General features: G+C 58.8%; 6 protein-coding genes across 6 annotated transcripts; 2 read left to right on the top strand and 4 right to left on the bottom strand.

Moving 5' to 3' along the window:
• Positions 1-8: 8 nt before the first annotated feature.
• Positions 9-2,714, bottom strand: EX895_000331 (uncharacterized protein; the record flags this gene model as incomplete). Its single annotated transcript, XM_029880932.1, has 1 exon — positions 9-2,714. One exon carries the CDS (start codon positions 2,712-2,714, stop codon positions 9-11), a length of 2,706 nt encoding a protein of 901 aa, XP_029742318.1.
• Positions 2,715-3,084: 370 nt separating this feature from the next.
• EX895_000330 (uncharacterized protein) lies at positions 3,085-6,471 on the bottom strand (the record flags this gene model as incomplete). Its single annotated transcript, XM_029880931.1, has 1 exon — positions 3,085-6,471. The coding sequence occupies one exon, from the start codon at positions 6,469-6,471 to the stop codon at positions 3,085-3,087; it is 3,387 nt and encodes a 1,128-aa protein (XP_029742317.1).
• A 1,281-nt stretch (positions 6,472-7,752) lies between these two features.
• Positions 7,753-8,655, top strand: EX895_000329 (uncharacterized protein; the record flags this gene model as incomplete). The annotated part of the gene is made up of 1 exon (XM_029880930.1): positions 7,753-8,655. One exon carries the CDS (start codon positions 7,753-7,755, stop codon positions 8,653-8,655), a length of 903 nt encoding a protein of 300 aa, XP_029742316.1.
• Positions 8,656-8,864: 209 nt separating this feature from the next.
• EX895_000328 (uncharacterized protein) lies at positions 8,865-11,156 on the bottom strand (the record flags this gene model as incomplete). The annotated part of the gene is made up of 1 exon (XM_029880929.1): positions 8,865-11,156. One exon carries the CDS (start codon positions 11,154-11,156, stop codon positions 8,865-8,867), a length of 2,292 nt encoding a protein of 763 aa, XP_029742315.1.
• Positions 11,157-11,641: 485 nt separating this feature from the next.
• On the top strand, positions 11,642-12,523 carry EX895_000327 (uncharacterized protein; the record flags this gene model as incomplete). Its single annotated transcript, XM_029880928.1, has 1 exon — positions 11,642-12,523. The coding sequence occupies one exon, from the start codon at positions 11,642-11,644 to the stop codon at positions 12,521-12,523; it is 882 nt and encodes a 293-aa protein (XP_029742314.1).
• Positions 12,524-12,716: 193 nt separating this feature from the next.
• EX895_000326 (uncharacterized protein) lies at positions 12,717-14,363 on the bottom strand (the record flags this gene model as incomplete). The annotated part of the gene is made up of 1 exon (XM_029880927.1): positions 12,717-14,363. The coding sequence occupies one exon, from the start codon at positions 14,361-14,363 to the stop codon at positions 12,717-12,719; it is 1,647 nt and encodes a 548-aa protein (XP_029742313.1).
• Positions 14,364-14,417: the final 54 nt, after the last annotated feature.

Raw genomic sequence — 14,417 nt, 5'->3', positions numbered from 1 at the left:
GTCCATCCTCAAACGGTCTTTCTCGACTCAAAGCTTGCCCCTCCAGCATACTTGTCGATCTGCTCCGAAGTAAACGGCCAAGCCGCCTCACCCTCCATCCTCACGCCCACACGAGCCAGCGCTCTCGCCTTTGCATCCATCAGCACACCCATCGCATGCTGTACCTCTTGCACATGCACCTCCTCGGCCATACGCACTAGCTGCTCCACTTGGGCCCGTGCCGCCGCTCTTGCTCGGAAAACGGCACTTACTAATTGTGCATCCCCTTTGCTTGGGCGTTTTACCTTCGCATCCTTGAAAGCGCGATCGACGTAGAATTGGATACTCGGTTGAGTGGAGAGTGTGTGGCACACTGCCACTACTGCCTCGTGCACACGACCTGGTTCGGCCAGTGTCGATGCGTAGGATTTGATCCATTCTTGCTGGTTCGGGTCGGCTTGGGATGGTGCAGCTGAGGTCGAGGGTTGGTCGTTGGTAGATGTGAGGATAGGGGTGGACGTGAGCTGATCAGACCGCACACGGTCGACGACCTGGTACTCGTGCTCGTGCTCCACCTCTCCCTCGCCCACCCAGTTGGCCGCGTGCGTTTGCGCAAACACGTCGAATTCCCAGATCCGATCCTCGAGCTTGTCGCGCCCCGCAGTCCACGTGTACACTTCTGCCACGACTCTATCCCCTTCGCTAGCGGATGCACAGAGCGTCTCGATCCGCGCTTTGTTCAAGCCCGACAGAATGGCGTGCAGCGGAGCGGTGCCCGCGTTGGCGATGCGCGTCGAGTTGGCCTCGACGGGCGAAAGCGGATCTGGGATGATCGAGACAGGTAGCCGTTCGTACTCGTCTCCCTCGAAAGCGTCAAGGCAGCGCAGATCGGAAGCTGTCAGACCGCGAACGAGCGTACCTTTGACAGCGTTGACAGCGTTCGACGCCGACGACTCGACCCGCAGCAATCCCGGGTACTCCTCGCCCTTGACGTGGAACAGCCTCGCGCCATCCAGGACTGCATTCTGGACCTCGAGGTGCGCACCGTCGTTCCCGATGACACGCGCCAAGATCTTGGGATGCACCAACGTGCCGTAAAAGAACAGACTCTTTCCGCCCTCCTTGCGCGTCTTCTTTACCTCTGCCTTCAACAACGGCGCCGCGCTGGCACGCGGCAGATTCGCGCGATACACGCGCCATCCGAACCGCACCTGCTTCACCAGCCCATACGCGCCATCCACACACCCGCGATTCAGGTCGTGCAGCCACCACACGCCCGCCATGCCCACCAGCAGGCCCGGAGGCGTCCAGCGCGTCCACTGCATCGTCTTGACCAGCAGCGTCGAGTACAGCAGCGTGGAGAAAAAGAAGCTGAACAGCGTCTTGACGCTCGACAGCGACTCCTCCTCGTGTGCCGCAAAGTGGTGGGCGAGCGCGTTGGGCACGACGTAGGTAGGCAGGAGGGTGGGGGCGAAGACGGGCACGTAGACGGGCAGGCGCAGGACGAGTGCTGCGAGCGGGGTGAAGAAGGACGAGCGTGCGTTTGTGGTAGCGACTGTGCGGCTCAGCGTGGCGCTGTCCACATCGGCGAGGTGGAGGAGCGACGAGAATGCAAAAAGCGCACGGCGGGCTTGCTGACTTTTCTCGAGCACGTCCGGTTGTGTGGTGAGCGGCGAGACCGTGTCGAGTGTGAGAATCACCATGAGAGCGCGCGACAGCTCGACGTACTCGTCCATGCCTTCCCTCGCCCCGCCGTGCGCGCTGCTGTCGAAGATGCTCTCTCGCGCCATTCGGACGGCCTGGAACGTCTCCCAGTCAGGTGCGTTGAACGTGAGCTCCTGCATGGCGCGTTGTAGGTCCGCGGTCAGACGTGCCACCGCTCGATGTGCCGGGCTTGCGTGCTGCTCTGCTATTGGCGCGGCAGCTGCGGTAGCGCTGATGGTGGTGTCGGTGGTGTTGCTGCGCGTCATGCTTTCAGGCGTTGCTGGGACCGTTCCGTCTTCCTTGATCACTGCTGTCTCCGCGCTCTTCTCCCCCTCCGCGGGAGGGGGTGCCGCCAGAAACTCGTCGATATACCGATCAAGCGATATTGGCTTTCCAAACCGCAACACCGCTCTGGACCGGAACACGCTCTTATTGTCAAAGACCACCGCAGCGGGCAAGATCTTGACCTCGGTCCTGCCATCGTGCTGCTCTTGAAGCTGCAAGTACCTCGAGTACTCTAACGCCGCCCAGGCCGCTCCCATTTTGAGGTTCGCCAGTTTCGGAATGGTGTAGCTCCCGCCCTCCGGGAACAGCGCGATGGCCCCGCCGGCCTTCATCGCTTCAAACGTGCCCTCGAACAGCGCCTGGTTGTTCTTGTTGCGTCTGTCCACCTTGATGTTGCCGGAGCTGGTGAGGATCCAGCGCGTGATCCGGTTGCGGAAGAAGCCGGCTTTGGCCCAGAAGTGCAGCGGGCGGCGTTCGGGGAAGTGCGAGGCGAGCACCGCCACGTCGAGGATGGTGTTTGAGTGGTTGCTGCACACGATGAGCGGCGTGGTGGGCGCTGGGACGAGATGCGCCGAGGAGACGTGAATCGAGGAGAAGAAGAAAGGGAGAGAGATGTCCCCGATCGACCGCAAGATCGTCCACATGATCCCGAAGGTGGGTGTGGCTGTGGCTTCGGGACGTTGCTTGCCGCCCGAGGCTGTGGCCGACGCCCGCGTGGAGGGCACAGCAGCCGGTATCGACGTCATTGCAAAAACTGAGTGCTCCGAGTGCAGACACAGGCGTGTACGTGTGTGTCTGTGTGTGTATGTCGGGTCGCGAGGAAGCAATATGCCTTGTTGGTGGTGGTGGTAGAAGGCCATTAACCTGGCGGATCGCGTCAAGGGTCCTCTCAGTGCGCTCGGTCCAAGAAAAGCAAATCCTCCGGCGCCACGTGAAATCTGAGACTTGAGACACCATCAATTTCTTATCGCCCCACTTCGCCGCACAGACGCCTGAGCACAAAAAATACACATCGTCTATTCTCACACATCTCCAAAGCACACACTGTGACAGATCAATTGAGCAGAAAGCATGCAATTGTATCGGCAGCTACCCTAGAACCGAGTCCAAACTGCACTACCCACTCTTGCTCGCCAACACCTCGTCCAACAGACTCGACCTCAACACATCCGCGGTCCTCCACACATCCGTAAAGGTCGAGAACTGAGCCAACGGTGCCAACCTCAGCATGTCAGGATGTCTGATATCCGCGACCAGCCCATGCTGCTTCTCCGCCCTTCTATGAGCCCGTGCAATGAGACGCTTGCCGTCGATCGGAGGCGGGACATCCTTGCCGTTGGACTTCGGCTGTGCCTCCTGCTTCTGCTTTGGTTTCTCGGCGGCGGCGGGAGGATCGGGGATTTGAATACACAGCTGACTGCCCCTCTGCATAGGATCGCGCGGAGTGACCACTCGAATGTCGAAGTCTTCGGGGAAGAATCCAGGGCTGAGTAGCAACGCCTCAAGGTACGCCGTGAGACGCAGACTCTTGCTCCTGAGTATCGGCATGATCGTGCCCCTACCATGCTTACCCTCACCCGTCAGCCCTTCATCACCCGCATTGCGCTCACCATACTCCGTGGCCTTGAGCAGCGTCTCGAGCGACCCCTTTAGCGAGGCCATGTCCAGCATCGACGGATTCGACGTCTGCCACCCTTCTGCACCGCGGGTCGGCACGAACTTGTCCGGCATCGAGAAGCGCGTCTCCTTCTCATGCCCCCACCATCCAGCCTGCCTAGTCAAGTTGGCCTGGTGCCACTTTTCGTGCACAAATAGCCCGGCGATACCTCCGGGTCCCGACGAGCCGTACTTGTACGTGCACCAGCACGCAAAGTCGATGCCCCAGTCGTGCAGCGCCAGCGGAACATTGGCGAACCCATGCGCGAGATCGACACCGAACAGGATGCCATACTCGTGCGCTTTGGCCGCCAGCTTCTCGAGCTCGAAAAGCTGGCCCGTGAAGTACTGGATTCCTCCGATCAGCACCATAGCCGTTTCGCCCTCCTTGCCGCACTGTTCGATGGTGGCCAGGATGTCGGCGGTCTCGAGCGTCTTGCTTCCGCCCTTGGGCACTAGCGGCACCATTGAGGTCGCAGGGTCGAAGCCGTTGAGCTCGATGACCGAGGCAAGCGCATACTGGTCCGACGGGAACGCTTTCTGCTCGAAAATAATCTTGTGCCGGATCTTCTTGCCCTCCTTCTTGGCCGCTTCCACGTCTCCAGTGAATCCAACACCAAACGGCTTCGCAGCCGGGCGATAAAATGTAGCCATCAGCGAGTGCAAGTTGCCCGTCAATGTGCCCATGACCACCACCTCGGACTGCTTGGCACCGACGACATCGGCACAAAGTTCGCCGACGCGCTTCTCCATCTGTGTCCACGGCGTGCCGTACGGGTGCTCAAAGTGACCCAGCACCGCCTTGCGACCCCAAGCCTCGATCTCTTGCTCGAGGTATTTTTTGCCCAGGCGCGACAGCGGGCCCAGCGAGTTGCCGCACATGTAGAGCGACTCTGCGTCAGGTGCTGTTTCGGCCGAATTGGACGGGTAGTCGGAGCTGCATACGTCTTTGAAGGTGGGCAGGATGTAGCCCTCGCGCATGCGGTGCAGGGGATCGGCGCTGTCGAGGTGTTCGGCCACAGCACGGTCGGTAATCTTTGCATCTGGACCGAGCTTGTCTGCGATCGCGCGAAGCTCCTTGAGGAAGACGTCGACCTTGAAGTCGTCGTTGGCCTGGACGACCGGTTTGTGCTGCACGGCGGAGCGTGTCTGACTGGTGTTCGCAGCGGCAGAGACGGACGACGTTGCAACAACGATTCCTGAACTGGCTTCAGAGAGCACCTTGGAGAGCGAATTGAACTTGGCGGCAAACACGTTGGCAAAGTCGCCCTCTTCGTCGGTAGCGCTGGCGATGTTGACCTTCTCGACCAGCTCCTCGCGGTCCGTGACGTAGGCAGATAGGCCGACCACGGCCTGGACGTACAGCTCAAAGGTGCGCAAAATAGCCTTTTCGATGGCCTGTTCGTCGGTGAGATCAGCATCGGCGTCCTCGCCAGCAGCGCCGTCTGCATTGTCGTCCCCACCATCCTCGGCATCGTGGTCAAACATCTTCATCTCAAGACCCGCATCGGCCTCGCCATACAGGCAAGCAGCGACGAGTTCGTCCTGAGCCTCTTCGAGCTGCTTGCCGAGCTCCTCGACCTCGTCCAAGTCAATTCTGCTGCTGTCCTGAGCGGCAGAAGATTTGGCGATCTCTTTGAGGATGTTTTCATGTGTGAGGTTGCCTATCTTGACCAGGTTTGAGAGCTGGCGGAGACGATCCTTCTGCTCGGGCGAGAGAGGTGTAGCGGCGGGGAAGGAGAATTCGTCGATGTCATCGTCCTCATTTTCCGCCACTGCATGCGAATGATCAGCTTCGATGCCCTCCTTGAGCTCCTGAAGGCCGTCGCGCATGAGTTCGACGCGGTTGTTCCAGCTGCGCTTGCATGCCTCCAGGTTGGACTTGCTGAGACCTTTGACGTGAACCTTGGTGCGCACGCCGTTGGGAGCGACCGAAGTGACGGTGCGTGCGGTGCCATCTGCGTTCCTCTCGCCGATGTACTTGGCGCACGTCTCCCAGACGAGATTATTGGCAGCGAGGGTGCGCTTGCGCAGTTCGGTAGGGTCGGAGTTGGCGCTGACCGAGAGCGATTCAAGCTTCTTGCTGACACCAGCAATGATACCTTCGGCACGGTCGCGAGCCTGAGAAGCGGTCTCGAGTGCCTTTTTGGCGCGGTCGTCGAGGAGCGAGTGAAGCAAGTCTGCGATGGAGCCAACGACGTCTTCAACGGCGGAACGGATCTCGCGAGCGAACGAGTTGCCGAGCGAGTAATCGAGCTTTTTGTCGAGATCGTCTCGCTGCGATGGTGGCAGGCCGAGCTGGTCGGCGGACATGAGCTGGCCGCCCATCTCTTTTGCGAGCTGTTCGAGCTTGCGCCTTTCCTCGATCTGAGCCGGATCATTTTGATCGGATTTAGGACGCTGCTGGAACACCTCGCGGTCCTTCCACGCTTTCTTTGCAAGAAAGACGATCTTTGGGAGGAGATCGGAGCCTAAAGAGACGATCTGCGCCTGGGCAGCTTCGAGCGACTTTACGTCGAGGCCTGAGACGGGCGAAGCAGCAGCGCCGGTGGACGGAGGCGCGGTTGTTGTTGAAGACTTGGAGCTGGGCTTGAGAGCAATGGCGAGGTTGTTGGAGTGCTTCTGGACGAGGGTGAGAAGCTGGGTGAGATCCGAGACGATCTGCGCCGACAGCTTGTCTGCCTTGGGGGGCGATGAGTATGAGGAGGTGGAAGCGTCTTGAGGGTCGGCAGGGAGGATGGTAGGCTGGACGGGCTCTCGCAACGACTGAATCGAGGATGCGCAGATGATCGAGATGCGGAGCAAAGAGGCTTGCAGCTCCTGTTCGGCGGCTTGAGTGGGCGTCATGATTGTATATGACTTTATCGATTCAGGTATGAAAAGGACGGAAGTGGCGATATCGAGTGTTGTGCTGACCTGCTGTGGTGTGAGAAGATGGTGGCGCAGAGGATAAAGATAATGGTATGGTGGTAGGTAGGGTCAGCAGCTGCAATGCAAGTTGAGGTTGGGCAATGTCAGTCGAGGGCTCAACAAGCTGCACGCTAAGTGATTGTCAAGAGCGAGGTGTGATCAAGAGCAAAGTGGCCAAGGCTAAGCCACAGACTATCTTGGACGGACAGGGTCTGAGCGTTTTGAGCAGCGTCTTTTCGTTCCGACTGAGCGGATAACAACACTTTTCTCTCTTCCTTTTTCTTTTTTCCCCCCTTATTTTCCGGCGGCATGCTTTCCGAAAGCCCCGAGCTGACACGACGGCAACGGCACAGCTAATCGGAAGACTGAAGGAGAGGCAACACACAACTTACGGATGCAGTAAAAGCTAGACGGAAGAGTCGATCCAGGCTAAGCAGTGCTGCTATGCGGAGCGTGTGGAATGGGACGGGGAGGAACAGACTTTGAGCAAAAGGGGGGAAGTCTGACAGCTGCCGTTTCGTCACTTTATTCGTACACGTCCGTACCCAGAAGGTGCTGCTTCCCTCCCTCTTCTACACTCCTCGGACTGAGTCCGTTGCGGCACATTGCCACACTGTATGTCTTATCATACTCTGTTCTTCAGCTCTGACTCAAGTGCAAGCGGGCACACCAAGCAAGACGAGAAATGAAGAAGGAGAAGAAGCGAAAGGACGCTGCAGTTCGTCTCAACGCGGCTATTCACGGCGCCTTCTTGACTCTGACGACTGGACCGAGAGAACACCTCGAAAGGCCGCGCGCAAGTTCGACCGTGTCTCCTTTTTTCCCCAGCTGGACTCAGAAATGAAACGTCGACGTAACATTTGTTTTTCGCGGTGAAACGGAAAAGCTTTTGCGGCTGTGCAGGATGCCGAGCTGTGGCGGTGACGTTTTCGCGCAGCCAGCCTCCACTTGCGTAGGGCAGCCGCGCAGCGCAGTTTCCTGCAGCCTGCATCTGGCTTCAATGTGCCGAGGCCATGCCCCCAAGACCCTTGTCAGCCTTGCGATCTCGGCACGGGCTTGGCAAGCTCGAACGAGGGGGATAGCAAGAACACTGATTCGCCACGTTGTGAGTGCACGCTTCGGCGGCGTTGGTTGTTTGCTTAAGGACAACCATAATCGCACTCTGCTCCATTCTTCCTTCCTCTCCACAACATCTTCTATTCCTACGCGAACCCCAACATGTCGTCTCAGAACGCCGCGCAGCCTACCGAGGCGCCACCTTCGTACGATCAGGTGAGCGGGTCATCCAGGCCCGCCGCCGCCCCCTCCTCCTCCTCCGCTGCCAATCCTGCTTCGGGCAGCAGCCACTTGGGCGTTCCCAAACAGGACGAAGCAGCCACACGTAAGTCGATGGAAGACATGCTTCGACCGCTTCCCAAAGGCTGGATTCGTCAGTACGACCCTTCCACGCACCACAACTTCTTCGTCGACGCTCTTGCCAACCCTCCACGCTCGATCTGGGTGCACCCCTTCGACGACGCTCAGTACCAGCGCGAGCACCCGGACGAGGTGAGGAAGGAACGCGAACGAATCGAGCGAGAGCACATCGTCCACGCCGACACCGACGACGAGGATGACGACCATCACCACCGTTCGTCCAGCTCCAAGCAGCACCAGTCCACATCCTCCGCTGCCGCTGCCACCTCGTCGTCGCAAGCACAGCCCAAGGGAATGAAAAAATTCGGCCGGTCGCTCAAGGACAAGCTCACCAACACCACGCATGCCGAACGAGAAGCCAAACGCCAAGCCCAGCGCGAGGCCGAACAGCGCGCCTACCAGCAACACCAAGCGATTCGTCAGGCGCTCATGACTGCCACCCGCACCGGCCAGCCCCAGCTCGTGGGTCGAGACAAACAGGGCCGCGAGATCTTCGCTCAGCCTCCACCCCCGGGGGCATATGGCTATGGCGCAACGCTCGGGTACGGCCCGTACCAGACTCTGGATGGTCCCTATGGCGCTTACGGTCCATATGGTAGACCGATGGGCCCTTACAGCAGGCCATACGGCGGCGGCATGGGCATGGGCATGCCGATCCTCGGTGGCTTGGCTGGTGGTATGCTCCTCGGTGGATTGCTCTTCTAGTGGAAAGAGACCCCGGCTCGGTTGAACTTTTTGTACATACTTAGGCTCACTTCTACTTTGTGCTAGCTCAGATGGCCATGATACCTCTTTATGATACCACAGTCCTCTCTTTTCAATGTGTGCAGATTCGTGCAAATCTCGTGACTCGGTTGCGTGTGAATGGTCTCCCATTGCAGTAGAACTTTTGAATGCCGCCAGCCGTGTAATTTTCAAGCCAGCTTGTTCTCCAACCTTCGCTCCGACTTGAGCGACTTGAGCAGCTGCACCGTCTTCTCCAAATCCATGGTCTCGGCCTTGCCCTTCTGGTTGGCATCATCCCTGTTGCGGATGTTGACGCTCTTGGTCTGCATCTCTTCGTGACCCACGACAAAGACAAAGTTGTACTGGGCGATTTCGCCGTTCCTCACCTTCTTGGGCAGCGTGTTGTCGCTCAGGTCCACATCGGCAAAGAAGCCTTCGTCCCACAGACGCTGCTGGACGCTCTTGGCGTAGTCGAACACCGTGTTGGTGACGGGCACCACGAGCACCTGACGCGGGCTGAGCCAGAACGGCCACTTGCCGGCAAAGTGCTCGGTGAGAATGGCAATAAAGCGCTCGAGCGAACCGACAATGGCACGATGGATCATGACGGGTCGCTCGGCCTGCGTCTCTCCTCCCTGCGAGACGGCGGTGCGGTACTCGAGCTTGAACTGCTGCGGCAGCTGGAAGTCGAGCTGGATGGTGGCGCACTGGTGATGACGACGCATGGCGTCCGAGATGGTAATGTCGATCTTGGGACCGTAGAAGGCACCATCGCCCGGGTTCAACTCCCACTTGCCCGGCACGAACTTGTCGAGAGCCGCAGCCAGACGAGCCTCGGCAGCGTTCCAAGTCTCAATATCACCGAGGAACTTGTCCGGACGAGTCGAGAGCTCGAGCTTGAAGGTGAAGCCGAACAGTCCGTAGACGCGCTGGAGGAAGTCGAAGCAGCTGGCCATCTCCTGCTCGATCTGGCTCGACATGCAGAAGATGTGGGCGTCGTCCTGACAGAAACGGCGCACGCGGGTAAGACCGCTGAGCGCGCCCGAAGCTTCATTGCGGTGGATCACACCAAAGTCGGCCAAACGCAGCGGCAGCTCCTTGTACGATCGATCGCGCGAAGCAAACATGAGACAGTGACCGGGGCAGTTCATGGGCTTGAGCGCAAACTGCTCCTTGTCGACGCCGAGCACAAACATGTCGTCCTTGTAGTTCTGCCAGTGGCCCGAAGTCTGCCAGAGCTTCGAGTTGAACATGTTGGGGGTGACCACCTCGTCGAAGCCACGCTGGCGGTACTCGGACTTGATGAACTCTTGCAGCGTGTTGTAGATACGCGCGCCGTGGGGCAGCCAGAAGCACGAGCCAGGGGACAGCTCGTGGAACATGAAGAGCTCCTGCTCCTTGCCGATCTTGCGGTGGTCGCGCTTGGCGGCCTCGAGGAGGAACTGCTTGTACTCGGACATCTGCTTTGCGTCTGGGAACGAGATGCCGTACAGACGCTGGAGCGAGTCGTTGTTCTGGTCGCCGAGGAAGTAGGAGGCTGAGTTCTTGAGTACGGTCATGGCCTTGATTCGGCCCGTGTGAGGAATGTGCGGGCCGACGCAGAGATCAATCATGGGGCCGCAACGGTAGACGGTGGTGGAGGTGCCGTCGGGGATCTTGGATTGGATGATGTGCTGCTTGTACTTGTTGTAGTGGAACATCTCGAGGAGCTGCTGCTTGGAGACGACGAGGCGCTCGAACTTTTGCTTCTCCTTGGTGATATTCTTGATGAGCGTCTCAAGCGCGTTGAAGTCGCCCTGGGTAATCATGCGGTCGCCGGAGTCGCCCATAGCCATCTCGTAGAAGAAGCCCTCTTCGGTGGGAGGTCCGATACACAGATGACAACCGTAGTGCTTTTCGCATGCTTCACCGAGAACGTGAGCGGAGGAGTGCCAAAAGACACGCTTGCCCTCGGGCGACTCAAAGTCGAAAAGCTCGAGCTTGCAGTCAGCCTCCAAGGGACGTTCGAGATCCCAGAGGTTGTCATCGACCTTGGAGATGACGATGCGTTCGGAGAGCGACTTAGAGATCTCCTTCGCGATGTCCATGGGCGAGGTCTCGTATGAGGTACCCTGACGCTTGGAACCGTCAGGCATGGTGACGGTGATGGGCTGACGGGGCTTTGCGGCGAATTCGGCGTCTTGCTCTGCCTTGAGCTTTTCAAACATGGCGATGCGGTGGTCGAAGTAGGCGGGTTTGGGAGAGAACTCGAGGGGAGCCTTTGGCGCACCATCTGCATTCTCCTTCTTTGCCTTTGGCTTCTTCTCTCCCTTTTGTTGCTGCTGTTGCTGCTGTTGCTGCTTTGGCTGCTTTGGCTGCTTTGGCTGCTTCTGGTCGGGTTGTGCGTTCAAGTCCACCTTGGCGGTAGCATCGGTGAGGTTCTGTACCGGGTCTCGTGGCTCTGCCGACGAGGACACGGGTTGAGGCGCTGACGATGACATGATCGCAGCAGTTGTGTAGTGATGGTGATGGTGATGGTGGTGGTGGTGGGGATGGGGATCAGGACCAAGATGATCTGGTCAGAGTGAATTTTGTCGAGTCAGATTGGAATGTGCTGCGCTGTGCTGTGCTAGAAAGGAAGCGGCACGTCCGACATCCAACACCTTTTGAAATATTTCTCTCTGGGCTTTTTGTTCCTTCTCTCGCACGTGACCGACCCTCTGCGCCGCAATGTGCTTCTCGAGAACTGACGCTCTCGGACCTACCATTTCGACAGAGAAGCATACTGTAACTTATTCGATATCACTCGACTTAATCTTACGACCCTTCCACATCACACCGTCAAATTGCTCAGTCGACATTCCACGCGCACCTCGCTTCTGAATCACTCACAGCCGACCCACCTTCATCGCGTTGCACAGGGCCTGTGTTGCTACGTTCTCCACCATCAAAGACGCATCTAACCGCGTGCACAGCTTTCATCAGCATGTCGGCACCAACACCGGCCACGCAGCCGGTCAAGACCAAATCCAAAGCCTACTCTTCCACTGTCGCCATCCAGGGCGATGCAGCCAAGTACCGTCTCAAGTACAAAGAGCTCAAGAAAAAGGTGCGCGAGATCGAAGTCGAAAACGACAAGCTCCATCTCAAGACGCTTGGCATCAAACGCAACATCCAGCGTATGCGTCTCGAGCGCGCCATCCTCTACGAACGCCTCGAGGCCGAATCGCAAGCTACGCCTGGTGTTGCAGCCTATCCACCGCCGCCACAACACTACGAATTGGATGCACGACGCGATGATATTTATGCTCCTCTGGGAGGCGCTGCTGGTGGAGCTGCAGGAGCTGGTTCGTCGAGCGGACTAGCCCGCGGCGGAGCAAGCGACTATGGTGGATATGGTGCGACCGGTGGTGGAGCGAGTAGCAGCGCATACCGACAGCCTGCTCTATCATCAGCTTCCGTAGCAGCAGCCTCTGCAGTACCAAGCTCGAGAGCGCCCTTTGGCTCGACGTACGACGACTATCCCCCGCCGCCCCCACCTCCTGCCAGATCGCATCCACACGCAGCAGCCCACTCCCATACCCACGCCAGACCGTACGCATCATCGTCGTCGTATGATTCACGCCACCACTCTCCACAACCGCCACCGCCCGCCTCGTCCACGGGCGACCGCGCCGAGAGGCTTAGGCAGTACACAGAGAGTCCCTCGCCCGAGCCTGCCTCGAGGCGCGTCGACGTGCACGGTGTTGCTGCTTCCCCGCTCGCGGCTCGTTCAGCAGATCCAGCTGCGTCGGCAGCCGACGCCGCCAGTCTGTCGTCTTCGGCGTCTCGCTCTAATATGAAGGTCACTCTTCGTCGGGGTGCCTGAGCGCGGTGCGCCACAGCCTAGTCACTCACGAAAGTCGTATCATACACAGCCTCTTGTTTGTGTTGTTCTCTAGCGTATCACTGTTTGGCGCAAAATACCTGTTTCATTGCTGCAGACAACAGACCGTAGCTGTGCTAGCAGCACGTTGTATTCGATTGACAATTTCGTCGCATGTGTGTGCCCATGTATAGAATCAAGATGATTGGTTCTGGTGAGGTTGATCTGAGAGATTTGCCGTGTTTGGAGCCGATGTTTGTGTTGTTGTTGGAGCAGGCATTCTGAGCGGGGGAACCATGGTGCTGGGTGCTTGCGAAGCGCCTGTCACCGCCGGTCTGCTCGTCTGTCCCGGTCTCGGACCCAGCCCTAGCGCATGGCCCAACCTTCCCGTTGCCACGTTACTACCACTGGCACTACCACTAGCACTACCTGCAGCACCCGGCATCCTCGTCACCCTTGCCGTGGGCACACCCATACTTCCCATGTTACCCTGCATCCCGCCTAGCGCCATCCCGACGCCTGTCCTCCCCGCGCCACCACCCGCACCGGCCCCCGGTATACCCGTCGAGGCAGACGCTGCAACAACGGGCCTGGTGTCATCCCAAACAAACCCAACCCCGCCAAACGGGAAGTGCTGCACCACCACTTTCTTACCCATGCACTCGGCCGTGTACATCTTCAACATACCCATGTGCACCTTGACCCAGTTGGGCACAGTGGTCGCGATATCGTGCAGCAGCGGCGAGTGTTCGTGGAATGGTCCGCGCTTGAGCACCTGGATGCGCAGCAGCGAGGTGAGGTACAGATTTGGCGTCACCACCGCACGCTCTCCCGTATCTCCCGTATCAATAGCGCTGCCGCTACCGTCTGTTGGCGCGCTTGAGGTAATAAGGAGCGAGCGAGGGAGGGTCAGCGGGAGCGAGATGAGGGTGGCCGGGTCGGTCGCGGTGAGTTGGTCCTTGAGGATGCTCGTGTGTGAGGACGCTGCGACGATCTGCGAGGGACGCAGGGCGGACTGGGTGCGCAGCTGCGCGGCTCCAAGCACGTAGGGTAGGAATTGGAAGTCGTCTAGCCCCCACACACCGTGCGAGCCGGCTGGCTCGAGTCCGTACCGATCCTGAAGCCGCCAAACGACCAGCAGATACAGCGGGAAGATCCGCAGCCCGATGTCCGCTTCCACCTTCTCATCCGCCAACATCTCCCCCTTATCTTCCTCTGTATTCCCGAAAAATCCAAGACGGTAGAGCATGCACACCCAGGCAAAGAAGGCCAGCTCGTGTCCGCTGCCGTAGTCGATGCGTGTGAAGCTGCCGAATGCGTCGAGCAGGTACGCTCTCAGCTCTGTCACGAACGGATGCAACCGTTGCGGCAGCAGGTCGGCGTGGAGTTGATCGATGCGTTCCGCGAGACGTGCCCCCCAATCGCGGAAGGCCAAGTTTCCGAAGCGTTGCGGTTTGCTCTGCGGCTCGATATCGTCGGTCCATGAATCGAGATCGTAAAGCAGCTTGATCAGCTTGCTGACCGGGCTCGCTTCGTCATCGTTGTCCGTCAAACGTGTGGGTAGAGAAGTTGGCTTGCCCACCGACGCTTCACATACGCGCTGCAAGAACAACAGGTAGGTGGAATACGCTTCGGACTGCTTCCATCTCTCGACGTCTTCTTCCGAGGCGATCTTCTTGACGGGTTCGGCGATGCGCGAGACCGTAGCCGAATCGAGCGGGATGCGTGGCAGTGGCGGTAGTGGTTGAGCAGCGAGTGTGGCCGTGGAGGATGAAGAGGCGGCCATGCTCGAGCTTGGAGTGGTGGGTTGTGTACGCCTTAGTGCGGGTGTGATCATCGGCATGTTGTGCTGGACGATGATGATGGCGATGGTGTGGTCGTTGGGAAGAAGAGTAAC

The sequence above is a fragment of the Sporisorium graminicola genome, chromosome SGRAM_1 (assembly GCF_005498985.1).
Source record: "Sporisorium graminicola strain CBS 10092 chromosome SGRAM_1, whole genome shotgun sequence".
Taxonomy (NCBI): Eukaryota; Fungi; Basidiomycota; class Ustilaginomycetes; order Ustilaginales; family Ustilaginaceae; genus Sporisorium; species Sporisorium graminicola.
This window is presented reverse-complemented; position numbering and strand designations above follow the sequence as displayed.